This window comes from Halictus rubicundus, chromosome 12 (genome assembly GCF_050948215.1).
Source record: "Halictus rubicundus isolate RS-2024b chromosome 12, iyHalRubi1_principal, whole genome shotgun sequence".
Taxonomy (NCBI): Eukaryota; Metazoa; Arthropoda; class Insecta; order Hymenoptera; family Halictidae; genus Halictus; species Halictus rubicundus.
The window spans coordinates 13,414,028-13,432,265 of record NC_135160.1 but is presented as its reverse complement, the minus strand read 5'-3'; the positions used below and the strand labels follow the sequence as shown (position 1 = coordinate 13,432,265).

General features: G+C 33.8%; 5 protein-coding genes across 8 annotated transcripts; 4 read left to right on the top strand and 1 right to left on the bottom strand.

The window, feature by feature from the left end:
* The first annotated feature begins 252 nt into the window (after positions 1-252).
* On the top strand, positions 253-3,563 carry LOC143359920 (transcription factor E2F5). Its single transcript, XM_076798300.1, has 7 exons — positions 253-455; positions 777-886; positions 1,002-1,272; positions 1,358-1,578; positions 1,805-1,914; positions 1,988-2,035; positions 2,117-3,563. The coding sequence occupies exons 1-7, from the start codon at positions 348-350 to the stop codon at positions 2,224-2,226; spliced, it is 978 nt and encodes a 325-aa protein (XP_076654415.1). The 5' UTR covers positions 253-347; the 3' UTR covers positions 2,227-3,563.
* Positions 3,393-4,970, top strand: LOC143359922 (mpv17-like protein). Of its 2 annotated transcripts, none has more exons than XM_076798301.1 (4): positions 3,393-3,556; positions 4,085-4,354; positions 4,437-4,568; positions 4,654-4,970. In XM_076798301.1, the coding sequence occupies exons 2-4, from the start codon at positions 4,097-4,099 to the stop codon at positions 4,924-4,926; spliced, it is 663 nt and encodes a 220-aa protein (XP_076654416.1). In that variant the 5' UTR covers positions 3,393-3,556; positions 4,085-4,096; the 3' UTR covers positions 4,927-4,970. The 2 variants fall into 2 exon arrangements, with proteins under 2 accessions (XP_076654416.1, XP_076654417.1); XM_076798302.1 differs by lacking the exon at positions 3,393-3,556 and adding an exon at positions 3,604-3,744.
* Positions 4,971-5,406: 436 nt separating this feature from the next.
* On the top strand, positions 5,407-7,254 carry LOC143359919 (uncharacterized). Its single transcript, XM_076798299.1, has 4 exons — positions 5,407-5,897; positions 6,078-6,398; positions 6,479-6,706; positions 6,802-7,254. Exons 1-4 carry the CDS (start codon positions 5,709-5,711, stop codon positions 7,249-7,251), a joined length of 1,188 nt encoding a protein of 395 aa, XP_076654414.1. The 5' UTR covers positions 5,407-5,708; the 3' UTR covers positions 7,252-7,254.
* Positions 7,255-7,519: 265 nt separating this feature from the next.
* Positions 7,520-10,098, bottom strand: LOC143359918 (uncharacterized). 3 transcript variants are annotated; one of them, XM_076798297.1, is made up of 7 exons: positions 9,984-10,098; positions 9,032-9,391; positions 8,775-8,961; positions 8,500-8,658; positions 8,106-8,300; positions 7,730-7,993; positions 7,520-7,667 (listed from the first exon to the last, which is right to left on the bottom strand). In XM_076798297.1, the coding sequence occupies exons 2-7, from the start codon at positions 9,378-9,380 to the stop codon at positions 7,601-7,603; spliced, it is 1,221 nt and encodes a 406-aa protein (XP_076654412.1). In that variant the 5' UTR covers positions 9,381-9,391; positions 9,984-10,098; the 3' UTR covers positions 7,520-7,600. The 3 variants fall into 3 exon arrangements, with proteins under 3 accessions (XP_076654412.1, XP_076654413.1, XP_076654411.1); XM_076798298.1 differs by lacking the exon at positions 9,984-10,098 and adding an exon at positions 9,766-9,941; XM_076798296.1 differs by lacking the exon at positions 9,984-10,098 and adding an exon at positions 9,766-9,940 and having other exon boundaries at positions 9,032-9,509.
* A 468-nt stretch (positions 10,099-10,566) lies between these two features.
* On the top strand, positions 10,567-14,589 carry LOC143359604 (sphingomyelin phosphodiesterase 4). The gene is made up of 14 exons (XM_076797643.1): positions 10,567-10,704; positions 11,284-11,583; positions 11,657-11,759; positions 11,829-12,060; positions 12,136-12,346; positions 12,411-12,523; positions 12,593-12,751; positions 12,822-12,993; positions 13,066-13,251; positions 13,313-13,531; positions 13,605-13,697; positions 13,768-13,944; positions 14,020-14,249; positions 14,321-14,589. The coding sequence occupies exons 1-14, from the start codon at positions 10,678-10,680 to the stop codon at positions 14,442-14,444; spliced, it is 2,346 nt and encodes a 781-aa protein (XP_076653758.1). The 5' UTR covers positions 10,567-10,677; the 3' UTR covers positions 14,445-14,589.
* Positions 14,590-18,238: the final 3,649 nt, after the last annotated feature.

Sequence of the window (18,238 nt, the reverse complement as noted above, 5' to 3'; positions counted from 1 at the left end):
GTATTTTCTTTTAATTTATTTTGACAAATTGGTAAACACAATTATTAAGAAAGTTATCAGATATAATAACGACTTTATTTAAAACAGTATATGAATACTAAAAATATCTGAAGTAAAACTTATTCTTTTACTCGTATTATTTAAATATAGAGAAATAATTAAATAATTAGAAGGATAATAATTAACTATTATGTATATGTTTACGTTACATTGAGTACGCTATATCGACACTAGAGACGCGCTCATATTTAAATACTTCCTGCGTATTAGCTAGGATGGCGTCCGTGGTGTTGCGGCAATTTCGAAGGGAATAGTGAGTTTTGAAAATTTTGACAACGACCTCGAGAATGGCAGATAATCAACAAAGTCGATTTGAAAAGTCCCTCGGTCTCTTAACAACTCGTTTTGTTACTTTATTGCAGAAAGCAAAGGATGGTGTCCTCGATTTGAAAGTAGTAAGTAAATTCGTGAAAGTTCCGATATAAAAAGTTAACCTACCTGCTAGGTTAAGTTGTCGCGGGTATACACGCCATTTCTAGCTTGCGGGAACTTTGAAACAAGTAACACTAAAATCAGTATTTCCGATGCCAATCAAATAGTTCTTTTATTAAGATAACGCTCGCTCTGCAGGATATTCTAATGTGTTGTTTTAGGTCGAATATGTTATAAGTTTTGATATCTCAACGTGCTATCCTACATAACCTAAAAGGAAATAGAACGTTCGATGTTGATTATAGTTTACCAGCTAAAAATGTGATAATGAACTTGTATTTTAGGCTGCTGATATTTTAGAAGTGCGACAAAAAAGACGTATTTATGACATTACAAATGTCTTGGAAGGCATTGGACTTATAGAAAAGAAAAGCAAAAATAGTATTCAATGGAAGTAGGTTCTTTTATTGTTTATCATTAACAGAATATTTGATTTGCGTTTTCTTTTTTTCAATCATAGGATAGATTGCTACGTTTCGTAAATAACAATATTTTAAATATATTAATAGAGGTGCAGGTCCAGGTTGTAACACTCAAGAAGTAGGTGAAAAATTAACTGATTTAAAAGATGAAATTAGGAAACTAGAAGATCATGAGCAATTGCTAGATATGCATACTCAATGGATTCAACAAAGTATAAAGAATATAGGAAATGATTTAATTAATAGAAAATATGCATACATCACTTATGAAGATGTAAAGGAAAACTTTCCCGATGATTTTGTATTAGGAATTCAAGCACCTGATGATACAGAATTAACTGTACCAAATATATCAGAGGTATTTTGTCTTCTAAATGGATTATATGTTTATACAGGTTTATCTACATTACATAATATTTTATTGTACACTTATTATTTTTTAGATATCTGAGGAGGAGGAAAAAGAAATAAATTATGAAATGTTTTTAAAAAGTAGTTCAGGAGAAATTAAAGTGTATATGATTCAACCAGAATTAGCTAAGTCCTACGATAGTAAAATATTAGAAATGAGATTACAAGAAGAAGCAAAAGGTACTAAAAGGGTAAAAGTAGAAGAAGAAAAGAAAGAAGAGACTAATGTTAAACCAAAGAGAAGGGTGGGAAGGTAAATAAAATTATGTAAAGTAAGGAATAATTGCTCTATTCGCATTGAAAATAGAAAAATAATATTTTTGATCTGCAAAGAGCATATATTAATTGATCTTTCTTGGGGAAAAATAGATATCGAGGGAGATCTATTTTTTTGGTATAGATCATACAAAATAATATTTTCAATACATCTCTTAATACATGAAATGTATAGACATTTATAAAGCAATTTTCAAATTTAGACCACCGAAAGGAGCTAGTAAACCAGATCCTGTCATATCCGACGAGGATGAAGAAGAGGATGCAGAATTAATAGAAGCAAAAATTGTTCTTCGTGACGTTAGCACATCGGGTAAGATAATACAAGTTATTGTTGGATAAACATAATAAGTAAAACATCATCACGCCATGCATTATAATTTCAGATATTGCTCAAAAGGACTTTGAACTGTTTGATCAATTTTATTCAGACAGTAAGTAAAGAAATTTCTAAAAATATATAAACTTGTAAGCAATTGTAAATGCCCTTCTAATTTTATAATTCTTAATTACAGTTTATGGACCATTAGTAAGATTAAGTCCACCGCCTAGTGAAAAGGATTACCACTTTAACCTTAGTGAAAATGAAGGAATTTGTGATTTGTTTGATATCGCGGCGAAATGAGTTATAAGTTGTACAGTTTAAATGGCTGAATGGTTCATAAATCAAACAGTGCCAATAATGTGCAAAATCACGCTAAAAATTTGTTGACAATTTCTGAAGGCTGTTCTATGTATATAATTTTAAAGAATGGATGTGGATAATGATCATTGGATACATGCAGTATTTTTTTATTATTAGAAATAGACAAAATAGAACAGAATTTAAAAAAAAAGAAGAAAGAGATATTTACATGGTCGATTTTTGTTGAATCTTTATTGGATAATGTAATAAAAAATCATAACAGATTCTCTGTAATCTACAAACTGCGTACAAACTAACTTTATGTGCATGCAAAATGGAGATGTTGTTTACTAGTGATTGTTGCATATAAGAGAAATAATTTTATAAATAATGCATTACAATTAGCAATGTATTTAGTAACATTTCAGTACATATATATTTCATTGAACCACGTAACTTTTCTTACGTACACAGTTTTGGCTTGAAGTCATTCAAACCGATATAAATGTATATTGTGTATAATTATATAAATTTGAAATTGTAGAACACGTTATAATGCGCTCATAAGTTAATAAGGTTTATTACATAGTATAAGTACTAGTACACTTATATTCTTTTTATAATATACTTTCCATATAGTATGTTCGTATATGTTCATTATTGCATTCAATGACATTTACTTAAGTTTGTGAATATGTAGTTGTCTAAGGATAATACAAAGAAGTGAAAATATGGTACAAGCAAAAAAGACCAAGAATCTATAATTTACACTGTATAAAAAAAAAAGATCAGTTTTTTGATGCTGTTGTATGTGCTGTATAAATATGAAAAAAGAGAAAAAGAATTTTTAATTGGCATCCGTGTTCCATTCCTTATACCTTATCGTGCCCTACTTTAAAATGTACATTGACTAAAGACACGTCTATACCTTATTTATTTCACTGACGTCACATGTGTGTCGATATCGCTTCGTCTTATTACATATTGGGTACATTATCCATATCATCGCATTATACGCAATCAAGAACGATGTGTAGTCGTTCATGTGATATATCAAACTAACGGGGGAAAACTGCACGCGAAAGACACGAAATTATCAAGGACAGATAAGAATGGATCGACCAGTTTCGTCATCGTCTGTAGCTCAGTCGCTTATAAGTCTCACCTCGGTCAGTATGCGTGTGTTTCCGTGGTAGCGAATCATTTCCAAATGTGTCAACCTCGCATGATTGCTACCTCATACAAATCCGCGGTACAGCGAGTTTTCTCGCGTCACGTTCGAACAAACCGCGGCAACGCAGACGACATTTCGTCCTTTGATCAGAAGAAGGTACGATGCACGAAGAGAATGTGCCAGTGAACCAAAAGAAAGAAAAAGAAAAACATTTCACACATTCCACGAAAGTATTACATCATGAATTTTAGTGGTTTTACGTTCTCGGTGGGTTATCGGTTTCTTTTCAAATTGAAAAATTTCAGACAATCAGGCCTGTGACAAGTCAACCAACAAAGCTTTGGGTAAATGTTTTTCAACAACGTACGATATATACATAGAAAGTGCAACTTCTCTATTTCTGAACAATCGATTGCACGCGCTCTCTTGTTTGGCGCGCCGCATCGTTTACTCTGAAATTATTTGTCACGTGCTGCAAAAAAGCACGATGTGCAATTCGAAAGTTGTCTGAAAATTCAACAGAAATAATGATGTAATACACAAATTAACACCGACCAAATTCTCAGGAATACATATTTAACTAAAATTTACAAGTAACTTCGATTTATTTATGTAACAGTTAGGAATTTTGCATATTTACACTTTACCGTTTCTATTAGCATAATGTTAAACTTTACATTTCAGTGACGATAAAAAATGCGTGTTATCTATGGAAAACTCCGCGAAGTGTCGCAAAAATACCCGATCGTACGGGGGATGGCATCTTATACGGTGATATGGCCTACCGGAAGTTTGCTACAACAAAAAATTTCAGGAAATGAAGAATTAAATTACATTCAAGCGTTGAGGTTCAGTTTGTATGGTGGTTTTTTTGTGGCCCCGACCCTCTACTGTTGGTTAAGATGTTCCTCATATTTTTGGCCAAAGTCAGATATTAAATCTGCTATTACCAAAGTATGTATTAAATAAATTACCTAAAATAATCGATATTATATCTGAGCTACAATATTTACAATTGCGAATATTTATTTCACAGGCTTTAGTAGAACAAGTTTCGTATGGCCCTGCTGCAATGTGTTGTTTCTTCTTTGGTATAAATCTTTTAGAACTGAAACCAGTGGCAGAATGTGTTGAAGAAGTGAAGCAGAAGTTTTGGCCCACATATAAAGTAAAATTTCTATGTTATAAATTTTGAATATGCATAGTTTTATAATAGGATAAGAACACAAAAAGTAATAATAATATATTTTCAGGTTGGTGTTTGTGTGTGGCCCATTCTACAAACTGTCAACTTCTTCTTTGTACCAGAACACAACCGGGTAGTTTATGTAAGTTTTTGCAGTTTAATTTGGACATCTTTTCTTGCGTATATGAAAGCACTAGAGGCTCAGAAATTACAGCAAGGTATAGTAATTAGTCCTAGTAGCACTGCAAAAGTTATAAATCATATTCCTGGAAGTAAGAACACGGAAAGTGTTGTTCAAACACAAGATAAAAGTAAAAGGGAATCTGTTATACGACAATGATTTTAGGAAATATTTTTAGTTTAATTAAATAATTCGTATGAATATGTCTGTGTTATAAATTTCTTATATTGACATGTAATATGGTAACCGGTGAAATTCTTGTCATTCAAAGTACAAAATATTATGAGAAAATCAAGCAGATATCTGTACACGGTATCAATAACCACTGTGTAGGTATGTATTATAATAGGCGGGTTTAAAATTGTTGCGACTATAAAATCATGAAAGTAAATACATATAGTATTGACAAATTTAGTATATATATATATATATATATTTATATATATTTGATGTGATTTTATTGTTGACAATAACTAATATTTATTATTAATAAAAACGAATAAATTGTTAATAAACGCTTGTCTCTTTATTTGATCAAATTTTCATCCCTTTGCATGCCTATTTATTATTTTCAAACTTCGCGCGAATGTCGAAAATTTCAACACACTATCGATTCATCGTTGTATCGATTGTACGTAAGTACTTCTGTATGTATGTATTTACCAAAATTCAATATGGCTGTGTTCAAAGTCATTGAAAGTTCAAAACATTGTAAGTTGTCAAACACAGGTCATTATATGCAGTATAAATTGTTTACATGAGAGATATGTTGATTTCCGTATATATTCCAGATAATATAGAGTATTAAATGTGAGAAGATATCTTGCAACATGACAATAAACAACATACATAGAAATATGAGGTTATGATGCCGATGTCTTTTGTGTCTGAAAATTTTGAAAAATTATTTTTCTGTTGTATTTATCCTTTGATTCTGAAATATGGCACGTTCGTCGGTGTCGGCACAATGTGATTTAGTTGCATCTTACATGGATGGAGTTCATGTTAAAATTGCAGAAGCCTATAAACCTCCGAGAAAAGTGTGTTTACCAGCTATGTATAACAATAAGCTGCTTGACGTGTCAAAGTTAACATATAATTTTACTTTGGAGCGATCGGTGCTTGAAAAGGTTGAGTATCGTTTCTTATCACTTTACAAAATTTAAATCGTATTTGACAAATGTAAATGTAATTCTATTGGTATTATACAATGATATATGTAAATGAAACTCATAAATGTTTTATTGAAACATAGTTGTGCAAAAAACATTACAATAAATTAATTTTGCGTTGGAAAATCATATTCACAGATGACAGAATGGCGCAAAGTTAGGCAAGCAAGTAACAAAGCACGCCACACGCGTTTAGATGAGAAGAGAAAGAAAGAAAAGAAAGCATGTTCACCTCCTCCACCTCCGCCGCTTCCTGATAACATAAAACAATTGCCAGTGAACGCACCTGTGCCTGAGACAACCATTCTTACCCCGCAGCCTTTGTCTCTACCAGCCAATGATCTTCAAGATCATGTGAAAACAAACGGATTGGATTATGCGGATTTTGATAACGACACAAGTAGTCCGTTCGATAACATGGAATTAAAAACAATAAATGATATGGAAGAACTTGCTCAGGTAAACAGAATCAGTCATAATTGTCGCATCTCTGTTGTAATATGTTTGAATAAATTATCATTTCTTCATATTTCTCTTAGGTATTACAGCCCACATTTCAATGGGCACCACCAGCAAAATTAGAAAGTATATTAAAAGATTTAACTGTTAACGATCAGTCCGATGTTCACTCAGATGAGAAAAATGATAATATTAAGAATGAAACAAGCGATCAGGAAGAAGAACCTGTAACAGAAACAGTTAAACACCGCAGTGTATCCGCGATAGTCCAGGATTTACAAAGAGACTTGGAGAGGCGTCTTATGGAGGTATTTGTTATAAAAGTAATTTGGTATTTGTTATGTCAAAAACTATATATATATATATATATATATATATATATATATATATATTTTTCTAACAGGATTGGAAACCTTGGCCAAACTTGGACAATCCTAACGCCAGTTCTCATGAAGCATTAAAACAAGATGAACCTGCTGTAACAAATGAAGAAACTGTTATGAATTTACTATTGGACTTGTCGGAGGAAGACAAAAAGTTAGCTCGTCACTTAAGTGATATGGGATTTCCTTTATCGAGAGCTGCTCGCGCTATACGCAATTTAGGTGGTCAAGATAATAAGAAGATAGTGGAATACTTGTTGGCTGTGCAGTCCTTGGAGGAGGTAGGAATGTCAGGGGAGGATGCAGAGAAGGCCCTTGCTCTTACAGAATACAATCAAGACAAAGCCAAAGCTTATTATGAGAATCTATGTACTTTACAAGATTTAGGCTTTCCCGAAGAAGAAGCGTCTGCTGCACTTTTAAAATACAACATCGACCGCGATAGAGCTTTAGATTTTCTTATCGCTTGAATGCAAAATTATATACGACATCATTGAAACGAATGGTCTAAAGCCAATTTTTTTACTGCACAAAGGAATAGAAATTGCTTTAAAATGTAAATAAACTAATGGTCATGCTATTTTAGAACGAATATTTGCCGATTATTTTATTGTACAATAGAAACTGAAATTTCCAATTATCGTAAGATATGATCAATATATGTGTCTTTATATGATATACGTAATTGCTGCTAAGAAATGTTTCAAGTGTTACAAAGGTAATAACAGATTTTAAATCTTATTTAAAAATATGGAATTCTTTTATTCTCTTTTTGTGCATTATATTTACAGAATTACCTATTAAACAAAATAAGTATCATTAATTAACGTGGTACCAGTCATGGCTGACTGTCATGTTGGAATATTTAACAAATTCAGAAGCGCATCTGCAAAATTGAGGTGAAATCTTTGATATTATATACAAACATGTAGATAATGTTTATCTTACCTTTTGCAGCAACACAGTGCAACTGTTGTTACAAACTCTGCATAATGGCTGATACCAATAATAATCCAAGCTTCTGTGAAGATTGGCTGTTGACACTGAGAATGTACACAGATACTAACAGGCCCATTCATCAACAAGTTACATGAACCATAGTTGATAGGATACATTTTAAAGTCAGGTTTTTGATGATTATTCGTCGCAACTGGTTCATAACGAACATTTATATTTATAGGCGATGTTGAAATATTAAGCGTGTGCTTATACCTGAAATTAATCATGCCTAAATTATATATCAATGGTTCTGTTTATGAAAGTATTGAAGAACATTAGGTACATTCCGCGAGAAAAATGTGATGCATAAAACTGTGGTAGTTACCTTTCAGTATAAGCTTTTTTTAAAGCTAATTCCCATAATGAAACAACTGTATTTTCATGGACATTATGAACTTTTAAAAGTTGACGTGGTAGTTCAATCACAAATTCAGTATCCTCTCCATGCAATGCATTTATTTTTATGTTCAATTTTATGTTTGTACGCAACGCTGTGTTATCACAATGTGATTTGAAACATCTGTGATTGTATATATTTATGTACTTGTAATTACAAGCGTGAATTTCTTATTGGAAATTTGAATAGAATAAAAAAACTGTATTATGCACTAAATTATTATAAAATATTTAAACACCTTTAAAAACCTGATGAAAACTGAAGTGTTACTTTACGCTTACTTATACGATATGTATTCTGTGCTAGTTAAAAATTCACTTACCCATAACTTAAAATATTTCTGTGATCGCGTGCATTAAAGTCTTGGTTTTGAGAAGTTAACTGATAAAGGAGCGGATAAGATAAGTAATTCAAAGATTCATTTGCGTCAAATCTAATGCAAGGAGATGATACAAATCCATTTAGTGGTAAATACCTTAGCCTATATAAAAGTTATTCTGCGTAAAATGGAAGTATTTAAGAACATTAACAAAAGTACTCATAATAAATTAAATTATCCAAATATAATAATCATATCTATTCATTTGATGTAACAACCTGTTAGAACACACTGAAATTAGTGATATTTGTGGTGACAAAGTAAGCTTATTGGGTAACTCCTTCAAGAAATTCTTATCTGCATTTAATTCCTTTAGTTTAGGCAAAGAACCAATCCATTCTGGCAATGCAGTGAATTTATTGTCAGAAATAGATAGAACTTCCAAGTTATGCATTCGATTCATTTCTGTAAAGGTTGTATATGGAATGAAATTGAATGAAACTTTAAAATAGCTATATTTTATACAAAAACTTACCAGTTGGTAATTTATCTATAAAATTTTGATTTAGTAACAGAGTTTTCAAATTGATTAAATTTTTTATGCATGGAGGTATCTGCTCTAGCTTGTTAGCGCTTACATCAAGAACCGATAGTTGACTCATGTGACAGAGTTGTAGAGGTAGTTCCTTGATTAAATTTCCGTAGATGTATAAATTTGTAACATTGAATAGTTCTATGATCCATGGAGGCAATGTCGAAAGTTTATTCCATTTCAAATATATTTCTTGAATGTGGCTTCCGTAAAACCTTATTGCTTCAGGAAATTCCTCAAGACCCCGACAATTCCAATGCAATATTACCTTGCTTTTGATTTCGTTCACCATTTCTGTAGAATCTGAGTCCATGTTTAAATGAATTTAATCAAAATAGCTTTCAGATATTAAATCGAAGAAGTTGATTCTGAATTTCTGAGGTTGGCAATCAACCGTCAGGGTATGCTCAAAATAACTTGCCTGGTTAAAAGATTTATATTAATAACCTATTATACGGCAATAATCATCTGAGATTATATTTTGTAATAACATAATGTACTACTAACATTTCAAATGAAACCATTTGAAAAACATCATAAATATTTATAATTATACTATCAACATAAAGTCATTAAGAAATCATAAAGTGTGTATTTATACTTAGTGTGCTTTGTAAAATATATGTCACTTTTTGCTACAATTGAAAGTTTTTGTCGCATATTGATGTTGTACTTACTGTTTCTTTTAACAGTGATGAAAGAAAGTAGATAATAGAGATTTTATTATGTAGTTATTCACTTATATACTATGACATTACCTACGAATTTATCTACAACACATTGTACAAATAGTATATACAACTATTGCGTACAACAGGACGTAAAATTGATTTCTTTTATTATTTCATGTGTTATTTCCTGAGTTTACTTATTGATTTTTATTTTCGATTCTTACCAAAGATTTCAAATTCATCACAACCGGTGCATACAAAAAACTAAGCATGCTAATACCACAAACACATCGCATCAATCGCATCAGCTGATTTCAAGTCACCAGATCAGGGGAATTGCCTCGAATTGAGGGGAATACAGTTACCCTCCCTTTGGATTAGTCACGTGCATTGTGACACATGCACAACAGAGACGAAATGCGTCACGTGACTAGACCATAGCGGAAGCGTGGGGGAATAGCGTCGTAAAAGGGGAAGAGTAGAGTGGGAGGCAAGTGTTCATATCACATGTATGTGTACATATGTAAATGCATACTTTTATCACAGACGAGGTATAGGAGTAGACCAATAATAGAGGGGAAATGAGAGTGCCCACGCCCGGGATTTTAGTGTCCCCGGTATAGTGCTGCTCCCTAGTCTAATTTTTAGCCTGGACCAGAACCTGCATCATCTTTTTTAGCCTGGATCAGAACCCCGGCCGATACGGTGACACAAAAGTGGTAAGGACGTGAGACAAAAAAATACATTGGGTGATTGGTCTACTCCTCTACCTCGTCTGTGGTATCACTTACTAGAACATAACCTCGTTTTGCTTGATTGAACTGTGAGAATATCTTTGGCGCGAATCAAGTCGTCATCAAGTAAACATTACTTAAATGTTGTTTCTAAAAATTCGCACAATAACGAGTGAACATAGTCATGGCTGCATCTTCAGACGTTGCTACGGTATTAATTATGTATTATTTTTTGTATTAAAAGTCTTGATTTTGGTATTGTTACAAAAGTATAACCTATGCTTAACCTAATGTGTCAACCGGCGTATTTAAAATGTGATTAAAAATGAACTTTTTACATCAAAGCTATACGATTAATCGTTTAAAGTTGTTATATGTATTATTACAATCTATAACTATTTGTAAATAAACCATTTTGCAAAAAAATTCTACTGTATTATGTATGTAAAATTATACGATCATTGTAAATCGGAGTACGATAATAAATAGTACATTGTTATTCAAAAGTTTAAAGCAGACTTGCTCGTAGAAGGACTTATAGAAAGTATTATAATAGTTATCACGGCAGTATTCCGATTCTGTCTTTTTGTACAGTAGGTTCTCGCTCATTGCACTCCCAACCAAATGCGCGATATTTTTATGTAACGATCGAGTACCTACTGTATAACTGTATGATTATATAGAGTATACTTTTCCGTTATGGTTTTATATAATGTGAATTAATATTTAAGTCATTTAATATAAATTTTTTTAAATTGTTTTTATATGTATATATGTATTGTGCGTATAGATCAAAGTTCAGAGATATCTGAACTTGCCGTTGGTTCAACGGTGCAAAGAAATAGCATCATTAATAGATGAGTCCAGTACAACAGAGTTACAGCATGTTCTTCCAATATTGGTAGACTCACTCTTTGGAACAATAGATAATATTGGTTGGGGATTACACAGTATCACTTTTAAGAAGAATCCACAAGAGTATAAAACACTATGTGACTTCCTTAATCCACAGGGACCAGTTTTCTCTTTATGCTATAAATTACTACCAGATTGTTATTTGAAATATAATTTCCTAGTATCATATTTACCGGTAAGTAAATATTGTATATGCACAAAAAATAATGGATAGAAGAAGTTTTAATTGTTTCTCTTTTCAACCATAGGTAAAAATACGTTCAATGTTGGAAGAAGGTGTGATACCACCATTTTATCTCGATAAAATTCGGGATGATCAGGGTACACGTGTTGTATCTGCCTTAAATATGAGTATCCTTTAACTGATTTTAAATCTATACATTTATCGGTATTTAGATGAGTTCCTTGACACAAGTATAGATCCTTTCGAATATTACATTTTCCATTTTGCTTATCACTTAACGAACCCGTGGTTACAAGTACAACAACAGGAGAACGTTTGGATCAACTGGGAAACTGTTTATGTCCAATTAGCTCATTGTTATTTATATCATTTTTTACCAACAGACAACTCACCAGTTTTGCCAATAATTGGTCCGTACATTAGAAAAACACCCCAAAGAAAATTAGTACAGTCACCTGAAACTAAAAGGTACATTAGTATGAATATAATTGCGCTATTTGATAAGTTGAATAATGTAAAAGCTACAAAGAGATATTATTGCAGGCTGCAAACTCCGCGACTATTGAGAACATCTATATTACAACCTGGATCTCCTAATACCACTTCTACAGTACCCCAACAGCAATGTCTGCCACAAGTTTGGAGAAGCGAAACTGTAGTTCAAGTCTTTCTCGACTTTTGGCTAGAGTATACAGAAGATGATCAATTAAATACAAGATTCGGCACGTCGTACTCTACATCTGTCCCGTGCAGAGTAAGTTCATTTTGTAAAAGATTCTTACGACAAGCATACATTTATATTTCACTTTATGATACAGCACAGTATTCATTCCGGAGAACACATACGTCTTGTACGAGCATTCATAAAAACATTACACGAGTTTGCAAACAGTGCTACAGGTGCAAAGAGTGCAATGGATGAGCTTAAACGGTACTTATTAATATTAACTAGTGCTTATTTCCGTAGTTATTTCGATTGATTAAATATGAGTATTTCCAGAATAATTTTACCTTCTGTCCAAGGCAAAATCTACACATTCCTCCGAAAAGCTATACATCATTGGCCTTTAGATAGTTCATTTCGATTAATTCTTGAAACATGGTTAAGCTTTATTCAACCATGGCGATATTTTCCTGGTATATCGTATACTAAGGAAGGGTAAGTATAAAATTGAATAGAAGTAATCAATGTAGTTCAGTGTCAACCAATCGTTTCATTATAATTTCAGTAAATTGGAAGAAGAAGAAAGGGGAAAGATACATGATGCTTATAGGTGGTTACCTTTTGTTGCAAACAATCTATTAGCTTACACAGCAATATTTCAACAGTTAGTTCCACGTTTTATGAGAACGGATTTAGTAGCCCCCAAAAATGCCTTGATGCTATTCAGAGTTACAAAAGTATGTAAACGGCATATTTAGTATATAGACTTTAGATGTAGATTAATCATTTTATCAAACTCAATTGTGTAGGTGTTTTCACAACCACACTTAGCAAAAATGATATGCGAAATAGAGGGTCTAATAGATGACGTTGGACTCAGTCGAAGTCGAGTATCTACAAATCAATGGTCTTCTATAGTAAGACAACAGATCTTAGAATTGGAAGGACCGACATACCAATATATTCCAATGTTTTCCATGGCTACCGTTTCACAGGTATGGAAATTGTGTGATCCCTGCAATTCTATTGAATTCATTTGAAATTACGATTTTTTAGGTGGTCTGTTTATTAAACACTATCAAGCAAGCACATCTGACAGCAACTAGTTTAATCGATGCGTTAGAAAAGAAGAGAAAAAACAGAAAGCTTTTGATAACAATATGGGAATTCTTTAATGGTGAAGATTGTTCTTCAGACGATATTAGTATGGATGAACGTCGACGAGTTCCTGTGTATTTGGCGAATGCACAGCAACAATTAATTGAAATCTTCGAGGTAACCATTCACGTAACAAACACTCGATATTTCTTTATATCAAATGCTGCAATTTTTTCAAACATGATTCCAGATCAATGTCGAAGATATTCCTCAAGTAGCTATTGAAGCTGATCAAGAATATCACGACAGTATTCTATCTACGTCCTTCTGCCACCAATCGCAGGTACCAAGTTGATCCTGTGTTCAAAAGTTCTTATGAATCAATCAAATTTGATCAATTATTAACTTTTCAGATGGATTCAAGCTTTGACACTAGTAAGCCAGGTATGTTCGTACCGATACAGTGCAACAGACAAAATTGTAAATACATTGAATATTTGGGAGATCCTGAGTTACAGCCAGTGAGATCCGACGAGTGTACTATCCTAGTTAGATTTTTGTATAATCAATGCAATTACATAAACATGAAGGTACACGTTGATCGTGAATATTTTTCCTAACAAAAAGCAAAGCGAATGTTATCTAACATTACATACTTTCAACAGTACCGACACAAGTTGGCTACTATGTATCACCAGCGAGGTTTCTTGGGCAGTATTTGTCGAAAGATCTTGGCACCACCTACTAAAATTATTAAATTACAAAAACGGACCGAAGCTGGGCTTTCCAGTCAGTACGAAGAACGTATTCCACCTCGATTAAGTTTACGACCGCTTGCTAATTATAAGCTTCTCTCAGCACTAGGTTTAGGAATGTTTATCTCATGGCTACTAAAGTAAGAGATGTCACCAACACCATTATGTTTCTTATGACCGACATTACATTGATGTGAATTTAATTTTACAGTTACGGTGCCTTTACTTTCCTCGGATTTGTCTTTTGTATATGGTTTGTATATATATTAATACGCGCAACATTGGAGCCCTGGACTGCCTGGAGTCCGTCCAGGTATAATGCATCAACATTCTGAATAAACTAAGAAGAATTTAATTATTTTTATTACTTAAGAAATGACATGTACCAATGTATGATACGCCATGTAATACAGCAAGTCAATTTTGTATGCGAATTGTAAGTTTTACAATGTTTAAATAAACCCGGTTGTGGTATAATAATTTAATGTCTCTTATTGTACAACCATCTTTCCACTTTAGGCCTTTTTTTAGACATTGTAGTGTTTTTTGAGTTAATAATTGATACAAATGTTTATTTTCAAAATTGGCTACGACTATTCTTTTTATACGGCCTACTTGTCTGTGTCCTCCGGATGTGACCCCTTAGTATGCAACCTGTTATCTCTGTTGTACGACAGACGGTAAGGTTGCGTGTTCTAGACTGTCAATGTTAGCGTGTAAACGTAACTTTTCGCTACAATGAATTTTATAACATCTTCGCATGAGGTGAAATGTACTTTTCGAAGCTTGTCACGTAGATGGCCGGGCTGGTTATTATTTAATCGATATCGCGTACGAATAACCGATCATCTTTGTCAATCCTGCAGCATGTATGTAGGTATAACTATTATGTACGACGGTTCGTTAACGCCGATATTGTGAGGAAATTGATATCGAACCGAAGCGGGATCGCTTCGCGAATGAGGAATCGGCGAAAGGGGGAAACAGATGGTAATTACAATCTTTTGTCCCAGTTCGTATCGACTTCTAACGCGTTTCCGAAATAAAATTATGGAAGGTTTACATATATCGTTGAACAAAAGTAAATCGTCCCAACGAACTATAAACCATGCGCACGCCCTATGGAAAGAAGGACCTTTTTAATTAGATCTTGCCACCGGACTCCACAGTGTTTTTTATGTTTCCGTGGGAGACTGTAAGGATACATGTATACCATGCTGAGCTAACTATTACCTTAATAAAGTGTGCTACAACAAGCTGATCATGGCACGGTTAACCGCTAACACATAGTTTTATAATAATTACACATGACGCTTTTTTTAATTATTCGACCCTCAATCTCTTGATACACAATAATACACGAACCGTTAAGTATTACATAATCATTTTCTTCGTTGTACGTCGTGTACGAAAATTGAGAAAAAGACTAAAACTTTTGCATAAACCTAACAATAACAGCCGTACATGGTGACCAAGTATATTTTTGATTAACAATGGCTGTTCTACCTCAGAAGGAATCTTAGAAATCTTTCGACAAATAATCCTGAAAGAAACAGTTAGATTAGGTTCGTGAGGGTTTATTGTTAGTTTGTGATTTATTAGAAAAAAAGAATTCCGTAGTGTTTTGTGACTACGTGCCATTGTCTCTAAGACTGTTCATATTTCCAATCACATTAGTCGCGTTAAGTCATTAGGTGTTTACCGCGATGAACGATGGGTGTTGCGTGATCCATGTAACATGAACATGACCCGTTTTCGACTCCTCGGGTCCGTGCAACTTCCATCTTGCATTCTCGACGAGTGGCCCACCTCTATCATGCATTCAGCTCCGCACCGCGGTTAGGCGTCCTTTTATGCGCCCACAAATGACCAGTTGTACGCCGGTTATGAACAATAATCATGTCCGAATTACCTCGAATAGGACCCGTTCACTATTCGTTAAGAGCTCCTTTGCCGAGGAAGTGTCTTCAAGCCAGCGGACACGCGTCGCTTATAATCAATGACTATACCAGGCGCGCTGTTATTATCCGCGAAGACTTAACACGATTGCCACCAACATTTTTCTCGGACAATTCATTGTTGAAAAGTCTTCTCATCAAATCATCAAATTGGCCCGATTAATTTTCCTGCTATAAATCGATTGCGAATGCAAAATCATTTTTATTCTGTTCCGCATCAATTACAGGGGACAGGACTTAGATAATAAAGTATTTCTCGTTTTAATAGAAAAAATTAATTTCAAAATTTTTCTTTTATCTCGATAAGTCATACATTTCTCAGTTTTTTGCGGTGTCTTTACTACTCTGCAGCTTATTTATTCATTTTTTTGTTATAAAAGTACAACGTCCGCAGTCTGTGGTTGTAACAATCTGTTTGCGGTGATAATGAGAAAGAGTTAAGTGGGTTGTCGACACTATTTTACTTAATATTATTAATTTACAAATATTTAGATCGTAAAGATGCATCCGGGAATTATTTAACAAACCGATTTCTTTGGGTGTATATTACTAAAAGAACGTTATTTTTATAAGGTAATGTAGAATAGTCATTTTTAGTGCTCCGTAAATCTAGTGTTAACGTTCTGCCGGTTGAAATGAATTTTTTAATAGAATTTAGGTCGCCCCGAACGCTCCACAACAACCTAACACATTTCAGGGTTGTTCTCATCTTGTGCCTTGTTTACGAGCTGTTTTTTGGTGTCTGATAGCTATGCCCTAAAATACATTGATGCCTTCCCGTGCTTCTGTTAGGCAAATCGAGTGAGCCGCATAGATATTTCGAAACGCAAATAACGAACAAGGTCATGGAAACTGTGCTTCGTGTTTAATCGAATGAAGTGTAATGAGAAATGAAACAAATAGGATTGACCTTGGAACATCCTTGAAACCCTTTCGACTATCCTTTTTCTTTTTCAATTTTAATCTCATCTAGATTACTTTTCTCCACTTGCTACATTGTTCGGATACACCTGCGCGAATGCGCACGTTCGTTAGAGCGAAATAGACTATATTACGTCCTGAAGAAATGTGTATTAAAATCCGAATTATGTATATCAATTAGAAATTCACGGAACCCGGTGGCTCTCGCCGCGTATCAGGCTAATTACGTAATTGCCAGCAATTAGAACGATATAATAACATAGGCGAGGGTCGAAGACACGCTTGAGACTGGCCGGACAATTAAACTACGTCGATAATTTTATCGCGTCGTGTAATTTTCGCGCCGCTCTTGTTCGTCTCTGTATCGAGGCTCCTGCGATATCGCGACGGAAATCGATGAGGTAAAAAGGAGAAGAATATAAATTCGAGAAGAAGCATATCAGATACGATTTTTCACACGAACAATCACGAAACATGCGAGCACAGGATATCTCCAATTTCCGCGAAAGAGAGAACGAAAAATGTGCGAAGTCGTTTGTATCCGGTTGGCCTTGGTAGTAATTCGATCGAGGCTAGACATCGAAGAGGATAACAAACACCTGCTTGTTTGCCAGCCGATCTGGTAAATAAACGATGATGGTGTTCCAAATGATTCCTGTGATCAACAGCCTACTAATAGCGCTGCGCTTCCGATCAGAAATAATAATGACCGGCGAGTCCGACGAAACAATTGATACCGGTGAAATATACAGAACAAATATCTTCCGGCATATTTGGAACGGGTATAAATAACCCAAGGAAGGAATAATGTTCTCTATTTTTGTAGGTGGGCCACGTGGCAGCCACGTGTACGCAGGACGATTAGGTATTTTCTATGTTTTGTACCTAATAGGAAGATGCCTTTCAAAATTAGCTTCCTATCGATCGAATTAATTTGATACTCGCTAAAATGTGGATCTTTAAATCTGCACGTCCGTATAGAGGAATTTAAAGAAATGGATTCTTCGTAAATTGGTATAGGTATGACATTTCAGTAAACATTTCAGTAAACTCGACAAGCTTTTGAACATTTTTTTAGAATGCTGGCTAAAGCCACAGTTCCTATCTAATCACATATGTTACTTACTAGAACATAAACTCGTTTTGGACATTTGCTTGATTGGACTGTGTAAATATCTTAGGCGCGAATCAAATCATCATCGAGTACACAATAATGAGCGAACATAGTCATGGCTGCATCTTCAGACGTT